The 16,160-nt window shown below is 40.8% G+C and overlaps 1 protein-coding gene across 1 annotated transcript; it reads right to left on the bottom strand.

The window, feature by feature from the left end:
- Positions 1 to 735: 735 nt before the first annotated feature.
- Positions 736 to 9,904, bottom strand: LOC133920161 (lysine-specific demethylase JMJ29-like). Its single transcript, XM_062364847.1, has 21 exons — positions 9,539 to 9,904; positions 8,537 to 8,695; positions 8,111 to 8,266; positions 7,685 to 7,843; positions 7,261 to 7,419; positions 6,836 to 6,991; positions 6,408 to 6,563; positions 5,757 to 5,936; positions 5,547 to 5,671; positions 5,148 to 5,247; positions 4,890 to 5,022; positions 4,743 to 4,806; positions 3,877 to 4,663; positions 3,177 to 3,509; positions 2,644 to 2,884; positions 2,126 to 2,556; positions 1,968 to 2,040; positions 1,785 to 1,870; positions 1,553 to 1,672; positions 1,389 to 1,456; positions 736 to 1,293 (listed from the first exon to the last, which is right to left on the bottom strand). The coding sequence occupies exons 1-21, from the start codon at positions 9,821 to 9,823 to the stop codon at positions 1,158 to 1,160; spliced, it is 4,107 nt and encodes a 1,368-aa protein (XP_062220831.1). The 5' UTR covers positions 9,824 to 9,904; the 3' UTR covers positions 736 to 1,157.
- Between the last annotated feature and the right edge of the window lie 6,256 nt (positions 9,905 to 16,160).

The following is a 16,160-nucleotide window of genomic DNA, read 5'->3' as shown; positions in this document are numbered from 1 at the left end:
CTATTAGATTAGTATTTAGACGTATCATACATGCTAATATTTATTTTCATTATCTCTATATGATTAGGGTCCATTCGCTATACGACAAAAACCGCTACGTCCCATGTAATGTTTTCGTCATCTCTGTATGATTAGTGATTTTATGATTTTTTTTTTTCCATCTTTCCATTCCGTATGAGAAATAAGTTGAATCGCAAAATAAAAAAGCAACATAATATTTTCACTCTAAATATTTTTTCTAGCAATAGAAATAAAATTTTCACTGATTAATTTTTGCATGCATACAATAAAACTTAAATACATTTTCCAATTTTTCGTACAACAAATAAGTTAATTCGCAGAATGCAAAAGCAAAATATTTTCACTAAAAATATTTTTCTACCATGCAAATCACATTTTCGCATGGTCAGGACTCGAAAAGAATGTTTTCGTGTGCTCAGGATGCAATTTTTTTTTTTGTTTTTGCGATCACAACATAAAAACTTTATTTTCAACCTTGGAGTTCGTGAAAATATGTTTTTCACACCACCGAAACTCAAAAAAAAATTAGCCCTCAAGACGTGAAAACCTCTTTCTCACAAGACCAGAACACGAATAAATACTATTTTTTAATTTTCGTTTGCATATTATTTTTGAAATTTATGTATAAAATAATAATATTAAAAAATCCAGAAAATTAGACAAGAGACTCGTTTCTGTTCAATGGATCCAAGATGCTTCTTTCTGACAAAGAACTAATGGAACCATCCAAAACATTAATTGCATAAACAGCTGTAAGCTGAGACTGTTATAGCTGCTGCCTCCTGAATCCTGTCAGGAAGCTTGCTCAATCCATGGATCGCCCAGCATGAACCACAGGGAAGCTATTCGAGCTAATTGCCAAAATATCAGCAGTATATATGCTCTGCTTGTCGCCTATCACTATTGCCCGCTACATCCTTCTCCCGATCGAGGAGCAGCAACTAACTAATGATTCTCGGCGTTTTTAATCACCACATATGAACAAAAAATCAGACGCCCTAAATGGGGTCTGGGGTGACTAATGCCTTGCCAATCTTCCAAAATAATTATATTTCAACCCAGATCAATACATCCTTCCAGCGAACCTTCCGCCTGCCTCCGCTTGGGCGACCACGCTTCTTAGGCTGCTGCTGCTTCTAATCAGCAGCTTCATCATTGGACTTGTCATCTTCGCTCCACAGGTCACCTCTTCCGCAACCACCATTCCTTTTAGGTTTCTTCTCATCTCCAACTTCATCTTTATTGTTGGGCAGGCCAGACCCACTCTCCAACCTGACCGGTCAATCATCAGTGCCAAAATGGCTCAGATTCCGTAACAGCTTCAAACCTTCTACAGCAAAACATTAACACTGGCTACTGTCCCTTACCATTCAGAGGAACAAGGATCCAACAAGTTTACAACTTCGTTCAGAGCATGAAGAGCCATCTTCTTAATCTGAAGACAACATATTTCCGTCCAGGTTAGTCATCATATCAAATATCATATAATGTAAGCGCAAACCAGATCGCTGCGAAAATACACCATGCAAACCTCTAGTTTATCTTCTTTAGCCCTGTGGAAAGATGGAAGTCGTCTAAACTCTCCAGTCAGCTTAACGCACTCGCCAACATTTTCAGGGGAAACAAAGTCCAGCGCAACCTTGATGCAGGACTGAAAATGAAAATGGCTTCATCATTCATAACCAGAATATTTGATACTACACTTAAAAAGGGGGGAAAACAATTGAGCTGGGCTATCACAGTGATAAAAAATTCTGTCACACCTTCAAATTCCTCACTTGATGAGGACATCCAGCAGGAATGAAAACAGCTTCACCAAGCTTCTGCTCAAACGTCCAGGGTTCAACACCTAAAGCAGGGAAGCCAAAAGATAAGAGAAAGGGCGTGCCATCTTCAGATACACTGTGTTGGAGAGATCTCAAGGCATCACAAAAACATTTTCTAACCATATTCTTCCTTGAGCTTTCTCTTATGCTCTGCGGTTAAGTAGAAAGTCTGATCGTGAATTGGGTGCATAACCTGCCCGTTAAACATGATTATTGGTCAGCATAAAAAAGTAAAAAGGAAAATAGTTTTTTTTTATGGACTGCAACATGAGAAGGACCTGTTTCACTGGATTACAATGAATATGCCTGAATTCTGATGCATGCTTCCGAAGATAATCTTGTAATTTCTCAGAATCCTCTCTGCGGAAAATATCCCACAAAGCACCACCAGTGTTCTGTTGTTCTGAAGTCTCCACAACAGGTGCATCTTGAATATCTTCGGAACTTTGTTTTTCATTTGCATCAATGCAATTGCAGTCAAAATTTTCAGGTTTTTCTTCTTGGGGTTTGATGCCAACTGCCTCGCGAGGACAACCTCTATCTTTCTTTACATGCTCTCTCTTGTCAATGCTATCTTGACTGTATGAAATGCAATGAGCTCCACTATGCATCTCATCAGATGTGTTGACATTACTGTGATCTGGGCACTGCCCTAGTTCCTTTGCATCACCTTCAACATCATCAGGTGGTAAAGCATTGATGTCCAAACCTGCAGGAGGCAAGCAAGAATGTCATAAAGCTTAAGATGAAACAGAATTATTCAAATTATTAGCAAAAGTAAATTTGCTCCACAAACCATTAAAATTGCCTTTATTGGCATGATTGTTTTCCATACTACATGTGGTCTTTGGTGCTTGATCAACAGCTTTATCCCTGGATTCAATAGGAGATGCCGATAGCCTGAGCTCAATGCTGGATTCTAAACCCCCATATAGTTCCTGAAGATCTTGCGCTCTCATGTCCTTTTGGATTTTTTCAAATTGACAAAGCTGGTAAGCCTGGCGACTCACGTCAGCTGTGTGTGTTAAGATATTTACCTGGTTAAATCACACCCACGTCACAATTAATCACAAGCATGCCAACTAATATGACCCAAGCAACTGATAGATAAGAAAATAGGAACTATTAAAAGGTCAACAAATGAGCTAGGTACACAGGAACAGGGAAACATCTACTAGGAGAGCAAGATATAGAAAGTGAGTAGGTTAGCCAGGGGCCTTGATGAAGTCAATTTTATTTAACACTAGGGATGGAAGATACAGAGTAAACCCAAATGCAGGACAAAACAAGAAAATATATTCACTATTAAAAGCTTAAAACACAGCATACCGCATCAGACATGTCGCAGTGAAGCTTGGTCACAGAGTCACCCCTGCCTAACTCTTTGTAAAAACCATAAGCAATGTAAGTTTTTGGTCCAAGATCTGGTTTCAAGACACCAGCAGGAAGCTTGACTGCAAGATTTAGTGGGCCATATCGTGGATCCGTATACTCAGGAAATGGCAATGCGCTGATAAATTCAGCACCATGGCGAGGCAATCGCTTGTCAAACGAACTAGATGGAGGCCAGTCTTTTAGCTTAAGCATCTCAGGCCAATAAGTCCTGGAATGAGCTCTGCCTGTTGTATATCCCGAAAAGAACATGTGTATGTTAATTTCCACCTGCAGCATATAAGCACAGTAAGAGCCTACATATAAAGCTGCAAAAAAGGAACATACCTAAATTCATGCAGACTCATAAGCATCCCTATATAATGTGAGAACTTCAATTCACTGATGAAGCAATGAAGTTCGACAGCACTGGTATAATATGTGATCTTTTCTTCTGGAAGCAAACGTGTACACAACTTTAACTAGAATAATCACTAATCAGCATTGCCTTAACTATTTCTGTCAAAACTTATATCCAAACCAGGTACATATAAGTATATAACGAGCATTAGATTGGAAACAAGGCCATCAACCATGGTTATTATCCCCCAAAAAATATTTCAGCCAATTAGACACGTTCCGGAATAAAGCTCCTCACCTCACACCAATCAAGGCAATCTACTGCCCTCACAGCAAACTGCTCATCTTCCGCCTTGCCTTTGGTTCTTTCCCGCAATGCCCGCCACATTACCATTGGCTCCCAACTCAGACCAGAAGTTAACTGAAGAACATCAGAAACAACAACTGGCTCACCCTTTGCCCAATGCATCTGAAAATGCACTAGGTCATCATCCTGAATACCAGTAGCAACCGGACAGTATAGAAAGTTATCAGTTGAGTCCTTCCTATTTGCAGCCTCCCGTAATGACTTGCTCTCAGTTATAATCTTGCCCGAATGATCAAAGCAAGGGCACCGGTCACTTCTTCTGACTATTGCTTTAGCAAATTTTTCACTCCCAAGAATTTTGTCAGCTCTATCTTCTAGCTCAGCAAGCATCTTCTCCGGAAACAAGCACTTGAGTTCCAGAAGTGAACCGCCGCAGCCTCCTATTTCCTTTGGTGGACAAGGTACGCTGCCATCACTATTTGCTTTCCAGAGCAGCAGAGGGTTATTGGGGTTTTCAGCAGCAGCCATGTCATTGTAATGCTCATCATTTGAGGAGTCCTTGTGCCTCCTCGAAGAGACCCTTCTATTATAATCCTTTGACTGAGAAATCTTGCCAAAAGCATAATTCCTGCCTCTATCTTCATCCTGCACAGTCTCCACCTCTTCTCCACCAGGGATCTCACCATTGCGAAGCTCCTTGCAGCAGTTAAGGCAAAGGTCATAGAAACAATGCTTGCAGCTTCTGTGAAAATCAACTATAGAAGTTCTGCAATTATTGCTGCAATAGAGGACAGGAACAGATTAGATGCATGCAGTCATAGATTTATGGCATAGAGTAAACAGGGAAAGAGATCGACCAATAGACACGCTCGTCTAGGTCACACTCAGCTTGTTCCACAACTATTTCATTTGTCGAAACACCTGTTCACAAAACCAGATTAGCATTTAGGGCAACCACAATTATGAATTAACAACCTGTGTCCCAGAAAACCATAGTAATATACCTTGTATTTTAGCCTCTAATTCCTTCTCCTCCATCTGCTCCCGTCGCAATTCTCTCATCCAAGGAAGCAGCAAGCTTACAATATGACAAGCATAACGCATTTGATTCTCTTGAGAAATCTCCTTTTTTGGAGGCTGGTCGCAAGGAATGGGATAATTCATTAATGATGAACACTAGAAGATAAGAATTTGAACACATACAATATCAGTTGATGAAATGCATATACTGTAAAAGAGGCAACATGATGCTAAGTGTGAACCTCTTTGACTCCCCTCATCCGTAGGCATGCCTTACAATTACAGTTCTTACGACAATATGGGCATTTCGCAGCAAATTCATCCTCTGGCAAATTAGGATACCTATTTACCAAGAACAGTTTGTCACTTGAGTGTTGTGCAACACACAAGATCAAATAACATGGCCATATCATATGTTAATAGCCAATGAAATGAAAGCATTAGAAAGAAAATGCTTCAATTTAATGTAGAATGTTAGACAAAAGCAGTTCAGCAAAGCACAAAAACTTAGTAGATGCATGTGGAAAATAGCAGTCGATCAAAGCAGGTGTATATAAGTTGTATATGTCATATCACCAAAAAAACATTAGATTATGAGCAATCCAATTAATAGGAAACAAGATTAAGACAACTCGACACACCATAGTTCTATGCATCGCACACAGAAGCGCTTCGTGCATGACTGACACTTGACTACCCTCCCTTTGTCATTCCTCTGGCATTGGTGGCACATTAGGGCATCTTCCCCAGTCATCCTCTTCACTTTCTAGATAATCAAAACAAGAGATACATTCGTCAAAATAGTTGTGGAGAAGCATTCCATAAACAACTTATAGAAATTAGTAGCTTACCCGATTATTTTCAACAATAATTTTATCCTTGGAGGATGAGGCCTTCTTTTGTTCTTCATCCAATTTCTTCAACCCTTTTGTGATAAACTCCTTTTCTGCATCTCTTCTCCTCTGCTTGTTGGCAGTATGTAAAACCCCATCATTACTTGACTCCTTGCCCCTTACTGTCTCAGCGTCATTCTGACAAGGAAAGAAAATGCTAAGCCTGGCAACATTCTGCTTTCAATATCTAAGACAAAGTGCTTATAGCTTATTACAAGCACTGGCATCCTCAAGGACTAGATTATAAGGTAAACATCTTCCAAAAAAACTACATAATATAAGTGTACTTCATAAAGGTCTATAGGCACAATGATAAGTGGAGAAGATCCACAATGCACATTCCAATATTTGATGGTTCATTGATGTACATCATTAATTTGCACTGATGCTTAATTTACATGATGTGCAGGGAGATTTTATAAGACAAATTCAGAAACTAAAGTTCCACTTGATAGTTTTGATTGATGCCAAACCCTGTTGTCTGGGTAACAAACTAGAAGGTACAGGAAAGTACAAAGTTTATAAACTGAAACAACATAATAGCAAGAAGCAAGGCATTACATCATACTAATGAAAATTAACTGTTGCAGAAGATGTTAATTAATTTACCCTATTCATTTCGCAGTGTCTTTTACCATTGGAGAACTGGGCCTCACTATACACTTGCTCTACTTTTGTTTTTCTGGGTCTTCCCCTCTTCTTCACAGAATCAATTATCTTGGCCCTCTTGCGCTCAACTTGATTGTTTACAGTTTCCTCATCATTCTATTGGCAAAATAGCAATTAGTCAACTGAAGCGCAACCTCGACAAGAATCAAACCAACAAAATGTCTAGGAGACATTTTTCGAGAGTGGGACATAAATAGCGATAGAATCAACATATATCTGAAGTAAAAGAAGCATTCTGATCAAAGACTCCCTGAAACGTAAATGGAGAAGGGGAAAGTTGCATAAAAAAAAATATGATTTTCTTCTTCTATACATGGCTACAAAACCATTCCTAAATCAACTGTTGCAGAGGTTGTTAAGTAATTTACCTCATTCATTTCGCCGTGGTTTTTACCATTGGAGAACTGGGTCTTACTATCCACTTGCTCTACTTTTGTTTTTCTAGGTCTTCCCCTCTTCTTCCCAGAATCACTTCTCTTAGCCTTCTCAGGGTTGACTTGAATGTCTGCAGTTTCCTTATCATTCTATTGGCAAAATAGCAATTAGTCAACTGAAGCGCAACTTCGACAAGAATCAAACCAACAAAATGTCAAGGAGACATTTTTCGAGAGTGGGACATAAATAGTGATAGAATCAACATATATCTCAAGTAAAAGAAGCATTCTGGTCAAAGACTCCCTGAAACGTCAATGGAGAAGGGGAAAGTTGCATCAAAAATACGATTTTCATCCTCTATACATGTCTACAAAACCATTCTTAAATCAACTGTTGCAGAGGCTGTTTAGTAATTTACCACATTCATTTCGCCATGGCTTTTACCGTTGGAGAACTGGGCCTTACTATCCACTTGTTCTACCTTTGTTTTTCTGGGTCTTCCCCTCTTCTTCCCAGAATCACTTCTCTTGGCTTTCTTGGGGTTGACTTGATTATTCGCAGTTTCCTCATCACCATCCTGGCAAAATAGCAATTAGTCAACTGAAGCGTAACCTCGACAAGAATCAAACCAACAAAATGTCAAGGAGCATTTTTCGAGAGTGGGACATAAATAGCGATAGAACCAACATATATCTGAAATAAAAGAAGCATTCTGATCAAGACTCCCTGAAACGTAAATGGAGAAGGGGAAAGTTGCATAAAAAAAATACAATTTTCTTCTTCTATACATGGCTATAAAACCATTCTAAATCAACTGTTGCAGAGGCTGTTAAGTAATTTACCACATTCATTTCGCCGTGGCTTTTACCGTTGGAGAATTGGGCCTTACTATCCACTTGCTCTACCTTTGTTTTTCTGGGTCTTCCCCTCTTCTTCCCAGAATCACTTCTCTTGGCCTTCTCGGGGTTGACTTGATTATTCGCAGTTTCCTCATCATCATCCTAGCAAAATAGCAATTAGTCAACTGAAGAGTAACCACGACAAGAATCAAACCAACAAAATGTCAAGGAGCATTTTTCGAGAGTGGGACATAAATAGCGATAGAATCAACACAAATCTGAAGTAAAAGAAGCATTCTGATCAAAGACTCCCTGAAACGTCAATGGAGAAGGGGAAAGTTGCATAAAAAAAATACGATTTTCTTCTTCTATACATGGCTACAAAACCATTCCTAAATCAACTGTTGCAGAGGCTGTTAAGTAATTTACCCCATTCATTTCGCCATGGCTTTTACCGTTGGAGAACTGGGCCTTAGTACCCACTTGCTCTACTTTTGATTTTCTGGGTCTTCCCCTCTTCTTCCCAGAATCACTTCTCTTGGCATTCTCGGGGTTGACTTGATTGTTTACAGTTTCCTCATCATTCTATTGGCAAAATAGCAATTAGTCAACTGAAGCGTAACCTCGACAAGAATCAAACCAACAAAATGTCAAGGAGCATTTTTCGAGAGTGGGGCATAAATAGCAATAGAATCACCGTACATCTGAAGTAAAAGAAGCATTCTGATCAAAGACTCCCTGAAACGTCAATGGATAAGGGGAAGGTTGCATAAAAAAAATACGATTTTTTTCTTCTATACATGGCTACAAAACCATTCCTAAAACAACTGTTGCAGAGGCTGTTAAGTAATTTACCCCATTCATTTCACCGAGGCTTATACCGTTGGAGAGCTGGGCCCTGGTATCCACTTGCTCTACTTTTGTTTTTCTGGGTCTTCCCCTCTTCTTCCCAGAATCACTTCTCTTGGCCTTCCAGGGGTTGACTTGATTATTCGCAATTTCCTCCTCATCCTCCTGGCAAAATAGCAATTAGTCAACTGAAGCACAACCTCAAAAAGAACCGAACCAACAAAACGGCAAGGGGACATTTTTTCAGAGAATGGGACACGGATAGCGATAAAATCAATGTATATCCTAGGTAATAGCGATCCTTCTGGTAAAAGAATCTCAGAAATGTCGATGGAAGAGGAAAGCGTGTCAAAATTTAAGTTTTTTATTCCTTTATAGAGCGGACACCACTGCAAAAATATTTAGAAAAATACATCTACATTAACTGACTGGCCACCTCGCGAAAAACCACATCTTTCCTGATTGGCATTGGCGAATAATTCGTCAAAAAACAGCGAATCGTTTTGAATGATAGAATGTTTATCTTTTGGTCTGTTGCATGTTAAGTCTATTGCTGACGCATGGGAGCATATGTGTAGCAATGAATCTTTGGTAGTCATCTCGTCTTTACTTTTTGATACAAAAAACTTGATGTGATTCTGTTGCTGTTTAAGTAATGGACTCCGAAACAAAAACCCAAGTCAGGCAAGGAGGAGATCACACAACTCGCTGATGCCCAAAGATGAACAGAGAAGGGAAATGGCAGAGCACCCGAAGTTCACCGCGCGATCACTCGAGTAGGAGGAAGAGATTCGCAAAGGGAAACCGGCTTACTGGCATAAATTGTAGTATAATCCCAAACGGAAATGAACGAAAGCACTGCTGAAAGCAAAAGCCAAGACCCCTCCGCAGGTGCATTCACCCAAGAGACCACCACAATGCGTATGCGCTCGTGTTAGGAGACGCGAAAGCGATGCAATCCCGGCCAAAACAAGTAGTTGCCATCAACGGAAAGAGAACTTCCCCCACCTCATCGTCGGTGTCGCGCTCGCAGAAGGCTTCGGGCGCCGGCCTCTTCTCCCTGAGCACCCGGTTCCCCGCCGCCACCCCGCGCCCTTCGTCTCCAGGCCTCATCGCCGACGACGCGAAGGACCGGTCGCCGGTCCGCCGCTTCCCCTTCACGCGGCCCCCTTTCGGCTTTGGCGTAGCTTTGGGGCTCCCCGTCTTCCGCCTCGGCTCCTCGCCCTCTCCGGCCGAGGGAACCGCACCACCATCGCCCTCTTCAACCTCGATCCCCTCCGCCTCCTCAGCCATGGATTGGTCGGTGTGGAGCTAGACGGAAGGAAGATGGTCGGTGCCGCGTAAGGAGGCGCCGCGCCGCGCAGTGCGGGGGGGGCGGGGGGGGAGAGAAGAGAGGTACTCTAGTCTAGTACTAGCGAGACCTTTTAAGGCCGTCGTGGGCTCCGCTGGCAGCGACTGGCCGTCCGGTGGTCGGTGAGGCCATGGATTTGCTTCAACTCCGAAAATCTGAGGAGCTTTTTGGAAATTGACGTGCCTTTTGAGTTTTTACAACAAGGACCTGTATTAGTTCTTGAGAGAAAATAAGAAAATTGCATTAGGTTAGGCTTCGAATCTTCGATCATCATCCAGGACAGCACTGTCTGCAACATGACATTGCTCGACTCAGTTCAAAAGAAGAAGATAAAATGCACGTTGGATTGATGGTAATGTTGTATCAGAATCAAGATGGTCATGTGAGAGAGGCGGCGGTTTTGGCGGGAAATATGATTTTAAACCCAATAACAAGATTGCGTGTTTAAGATTATGCATGTTGCGAGAAGGAAGTCTAACAGAAAAAGTCGGTGTATTAGGATGTCATATAAGAGACGTGGTTTTAGTGGAAGACTTTGGTTTAGAACTTGACGTATACTGTCTTTTTATCAATGCATAATGTAATCATTACATACATTTAGTAAACTAGCCTATGTAACAGTAAAACCTAATAATACAGGTCATCGACAAATGAAAGATAATAGCACGGGTACCCTGCATGTATGATACAATATCTACATATATGATATAACAATAGTTGCCCAATATCTACATATATGATATAACAATAGTTACTCGTGACAGCATAGATTGACACGTCACGGTCATTTATTGATAGACAACATTACTAAAAAGTAAAAAATAATAAACTGCACATATAGTCGTATTTGTGGTAATCAGAGGAACGGATGAACGAACAAAAGGTATGCTTAGGCTCTTTGTATGGGATTTCGTTTTGACGGTAATTTGCGGAAGGATGTTGGCAAAAAAAACGATGGATGATATCGCAAATAATACAGTACGTATGTCCTAGTATGACATTTATTTTTTCGGTGGGGGCAGTCAGTCAGAGGTTTTTTTTGCAAAGATACGAGGACATCCTCCTTTCTGTGCTCTCCTCGAGGCATAACCTCGTTTACGGACTAGGAAACGTGCCTTCCCACTGACAACATGTCCCAACCTGGATGTTGACCCCACATATCAGTGACACATGTCACGTTGAGGAATGGACCACGCAAAACAAGGGGCGGTGGCTTGCTGCTGGGTACTGAGGACACGGGAAAAAAAACAGGCGGGCGGGGCCGGCGGTTTGGGCGCGGAAACGGGACCGCCTCTCGTGAGCAAGCGAGACTGACAGGCGGGTCCCTGTCCGAATTTTGAACGGTACCTAGCCTGGTGGGGTGGGCTGGGGTGAGGCTCTTATTTCAGGGCGCGCGCTGTATAATGGAGTAACTCACAATTTTTCTTTTTTAAGAAAAAAATTTCCTCTGTAATTTTTTTAAAAGTTTTTTAAAAATTATCAAGATAAGCTTTCTGAATAAACTTTTCGAAAAAATTAACGAGAAATTTTTTTAAGAAAATATTTACTCAAAATATTATTTTGAAAAGTTTTTAGAAAAAAATTTAAAAATAAAAAGTGGGCTTGTCAGGAAGAGCGGGGTGAGCAAATTAACGCGCGCGCGTAAAAAAAACCCGGCGTAAAAAAAAACCCCACTCCGTGGGGTGGGTGGAGGGGAAGGGTAAATTCGTCAAGCAGCAGTAACAACAACCAAATATTACTGCGTGCGCCGGCCACGGTTTCCCTTGCATCACGGCGTATTCCCACGATTACGTCTTCCGCCTGCTAAAGCGAGTAGCACCTCTCCGATGTGAAGGCGTAGACTTGTTACTTTTGCAGCTTCACACTGTAGTCCGAGCGGCGGCGGACCCGCTGGCAACGCGCCACCAGTGCGCCGCCGCGTTGCTCGGGTCAGATTCTGGCTCAGGCTCCCCCCTCCCAAGCCCTAGGCAACGGAGATGGCCCGGTCGCCGCTGCCGGTGTTGTGCGCGACCACGTCGGCCTTCGTGAGCTTCCTGATCCCTCCATGACTACCAGCGTGGCACTGTAATCTGGTTATTTGCAATTGTTCTTCTCCGGTACCCAGTTAATGCAACTTATGATTTTTGCAACTTCACGATTCACGACCTCCGCATAGACTGTACAATATTGCTTGTTTGCTTTCTTCAAATCCGTAGGATTGAGATTGCTGATTGAGGCGTGAATAAGTGTTTTAATTAAAAAAAAAATGAAATTGATCTTCTTATCTTGTTTATCACCTAACGCACCTTAAAATATCGACAGATACAAAACACCAGAGGGACTATTTAAGAAGAGAAGTTCCGAGATAACATAATTTCATGGATGATATATGACTCATAAGTATCATTTAAGATTGTCCTATATATCTTTATGTACAAAAGTTTGTAACTTTGAATCAACACGAGCTAATTGATGAAATAGAGGTAAAGAAATTATATACCCACTTATATATGTGTGTGTGAGAATTTTATACCATTAACAACAAATAAAATAATTTCATAATGTGCTGAAATTTTAGCCCAAATACCAAAACGAAAATTACATCTAAAAGGAAAAATTTGGAACAAAACACAGAGCCAGTAGAAAAAGACTAGAAAGAGATGAACGCAAACATAGTAGGAAATTTGCATTTTATTCCAACAAGAGGTCAATCATATTTTAGACAGATTATAAAGTATTTTCTGTTACAAAAGCTCTAATCTATTATAAAGGCTAAGTTATCATCTCTGGAGTATTTTATTGGGGGCGCCAAGTTAATTGATAGGAATCTTATTGTAAGCATCCGGTAGTAGACTCACAGACACCGACTGCAATTTGAATCCCCCACTTCAGATCGGGCATCATGAGAACTAGGATGAATTGCATATCCGGATCTAGATTGAATTGTGTACTGTGTAGTAGTAGTTATTGTTATTTGTTTTAAGCAAAGTGGAACTGTACTATACAACTTTTTCAAAGACGAGGCACACAATACTTGAATAAATTTTACAACTTCTACACTATGAGTTTGAGCAGTATATATGTCATATTTTTAGTTACTTCATTGGATCACCGATGTAGACAATGAAACATAACTTTAGACGAATGCATATTGCTAGCCGTTAGAAATATATGGTTAGTTAAAAAATTATTAAAATATAGGAGAGTAGAGTATATAGGGTGAAATATGGATAGTTTGTTGGAGTGAAAAGAGATGAAAAAGATATCTTTTTAGAGTGGAAAGAGATACAGATAGTGTAATTTGGGTAGTGTGCTAAATCTTTTTAGGGTGCAGGGGTGGAATTCGATTTTTTTTAATCCAAACAGGCCTTCGTGGGTAGGTGGTGGGCCTGCGTCTTTCCATTCCCCCTCATGGGATCGTAAAGTTTCTTTCCGCAACATTTGGATTCAGGGTAGACTGATTATGGATTTATGCGAGCTGAGCTGGGCCATCTCTCTCCCGCAGTCTCAGCTGCTAAAATGACAGATAATATAATCATTCATATCTGATTATGTACACCGTCTCAGAAAGAAGAAGAACTGATGGTGCACACTTGCGTGCAGACCAACAGCAGATGCAGCTTTCACGAGCACAACGATGTTTCGTTCGCGGATAGTGACTTATTAAACGGGCCAAGGTCATCTGGGGATTAGAGACCCGATTATCAGTGACAGTGAGGAGAGGAGAGTGTTTCTGGTCGCAAGAGTTTTTTCTTCTTCTTCAGAGGATTGCAAATACGTAACAATCTTGTAGAACATATTTATTATATGCTGGTACAATTTGTAGCTATTCACCACGACGATGTGTGCGCAATACCTTGATGCGGGGATAATTAAAAAAAATACACCTTGCCGACATCGATCAATTTGAATTTATCATTTAGGCATGGACATGAAGCTGCTAGATCGACTACCGCTTCACTGCCTCCTATATGAATATACTCCTCCTCCTCCTGTATAGCTTCGTTGGCTTGATTCAATTTCATGCTTGACCCGAGTCGCCATTTCTCAACTAATGATCTAGCAAATCCTTGTTGTCTGGTAGAGAATATACTCCAGTAGGTATATATAGTTGACTAGTGGGGTGCTTTTGGATGTTCGCCATGTTAACTTCGTGATCCAATTGATCTATATTGATTAATATCTCCTCTTAGATGATGCTACATGAGAAGGAAAACTAATCTTCCGGTCACAAACAATGTGATGTTTTTTTTATATTGACACAAATGTTGAAAGCACAACTTTCACTAGTATCATAAACGTCGTGAACATACAATATTATGTAAGTACTTTTTAAACAAAGCTATATCTAGTTTAAATATATATTTATAAATACACCGGTAGCTAAGGTATAAAAAGTGTAACTAAATGCGTCCTGGGACGCCGAGATCGAAATTCAGATAAGGGTCAAAACAAACTGAGGTGAAGTTTAGTGCAAGTTTGTTTTAGTTTCGGATTCTGAAAAACGGTTTATAAAAGCTGAAGCTAAAATAAACGAGTAAATTATACAATCTGATTTGCAAAATCTAACTTCTTTTTTTACTATAATTCAAAAGTTGTCTCTCGCCACCTTTTTAAAGATTGTGATGGTAGAAAAAATAGGAGTGTCCATACAAGTCTAAGATAATTAGTCACCAATACTATTACTATTTCTAAATTGTCCTTGTTCCTCTTCCTCACCAATACCATTACTACTTCTAAATTATTCTTGTTTCCCTTCCTGTCCTTATATTCTATTCTGTCTCCTCCTAGCCGTCGCCCCCTCTCCGTCGTCGACACCCCTCCGCACGTCGGTTGCAGCTACCGCCCCCTCTCCACTGCCGTTTCCCCTACACCCGCCCACGCCACGATCCAACATTGCAATTAGCACTATAAGCCTCACATAGGGTATTACGGATATTACACAACCAAAACAAATATCTAACTCACCTCAAAATCCAGGTTGCCAATAACCCTTAGCTTTTGGATCCTCTATTTTTTACAATTCAACTTTTTAAAATCTACAATCTAGAAACTAATTTTCAGAATGGGGAAGAATTGTACTCTCTCTCTCTCTCTATTTGTTTTTATTGGGCATATTATGATTTGAAAAGGTCAAACTTTGTAATTTTTTTACTAACATTTAGTTAAATTATGTGCATGTTTAGTGTATAAAAACTATATAAATAGATTCATATTTCACAAATCTCTTAGTATGATATTGATGTTGTGGTAATTAGTAACATATTGTTAGAGAAAATTAATGATCAAAATATACATTTGAAGATTTTTTGAAACCATAGTACGCTATGCAAAAGGAAAGAAACGGAAGGAGTACAATATACAAGTGTGACGTATCTTGTGAAGCATCACCTTGTATATTTTGTTTGGAATGGTGGCCGACGGACTGCATGGTCCATTCTGATTGTTGCATACAAGAAGCAGCAGGTCCCCTGTTTCACGGGTACGATGAACAAGAAGACTAAAAGACAAAGTGGATAAGATTAGGAGTTGCGTGTGACCAACCTAGCAGACTGGGTTCGTGTGGTGTGATCAAAGCACAACTCGGAGTAACCAACCTTTGATACATGTATTTAACTATTTACCACTCTTATTAGCTGAGTGGTGTCAGTAAGAGAATAAATTGGCACATAATAAAAGTATCAAATAGTTAGATTTTTACTGATCCAGATCCAAGAGGAGGTAAAAGATGTGGTCACAAGAGGCTTCATGAGGATAGGATGTCAACTGCAAATGACTTTGGGGGGGGCTAGGCTAGGAGTACAACAGAACAGATTGGCCTGACTGACTGACTGAGCACAATCAGCTGGAGGTGGACTTGCGCTACCTGACGACGTCAGTCAGCAGACTAGGGTGGTCGTAGTCGGAACAGATAGATGCTCCGTGTGAATGTGATGCCATCCATGGACAAACAACTCTTCCGAGCAAGCACCATGGACCTCCCTGCCAACAGGGCAGGCTACAAAAAAGAAAGAGCTCCTCTTCCTTGCGCTGCTACTGCTAGTCGGGATCGGCAAAGCATGGGAAAAGGCATGGCAGGAGATGGAGCTGCCGCGGTGAGGAAGAAGAAGAAATTACTCCAGTAGAAGCAGAGGCAGAGCGGGTGGGTCGTGGGGACCCATCCGATCCAACCTGTACGGGTGGATGGAGACGCCTCACCCACCCTTCCCTTTGCTTCTTGCTTCGTCATGTCTTGGGTTGGGGCCAGCTGGCTTGCCTGGTTTTGCCTCCTGTCTTTTACAAGTAACTCTTCACTGTGTA

This window comes from Phragmites australis, chromosome 5 (assembly GCF_958298935.1).
Source record: "Phragmites australis chromosome 5, lpPhrAust1.1, whole genome shotgun sequence".
Lineage (NCBI taxonomy): Eukaryota > Viridiplantae > Streptophyta > Magnoliopsida > Poales > Poaceae > Phragmites > Phragmites australis.
This window is presented reverse-complemented; position numbering and strand designations above follow the sequence as displayed.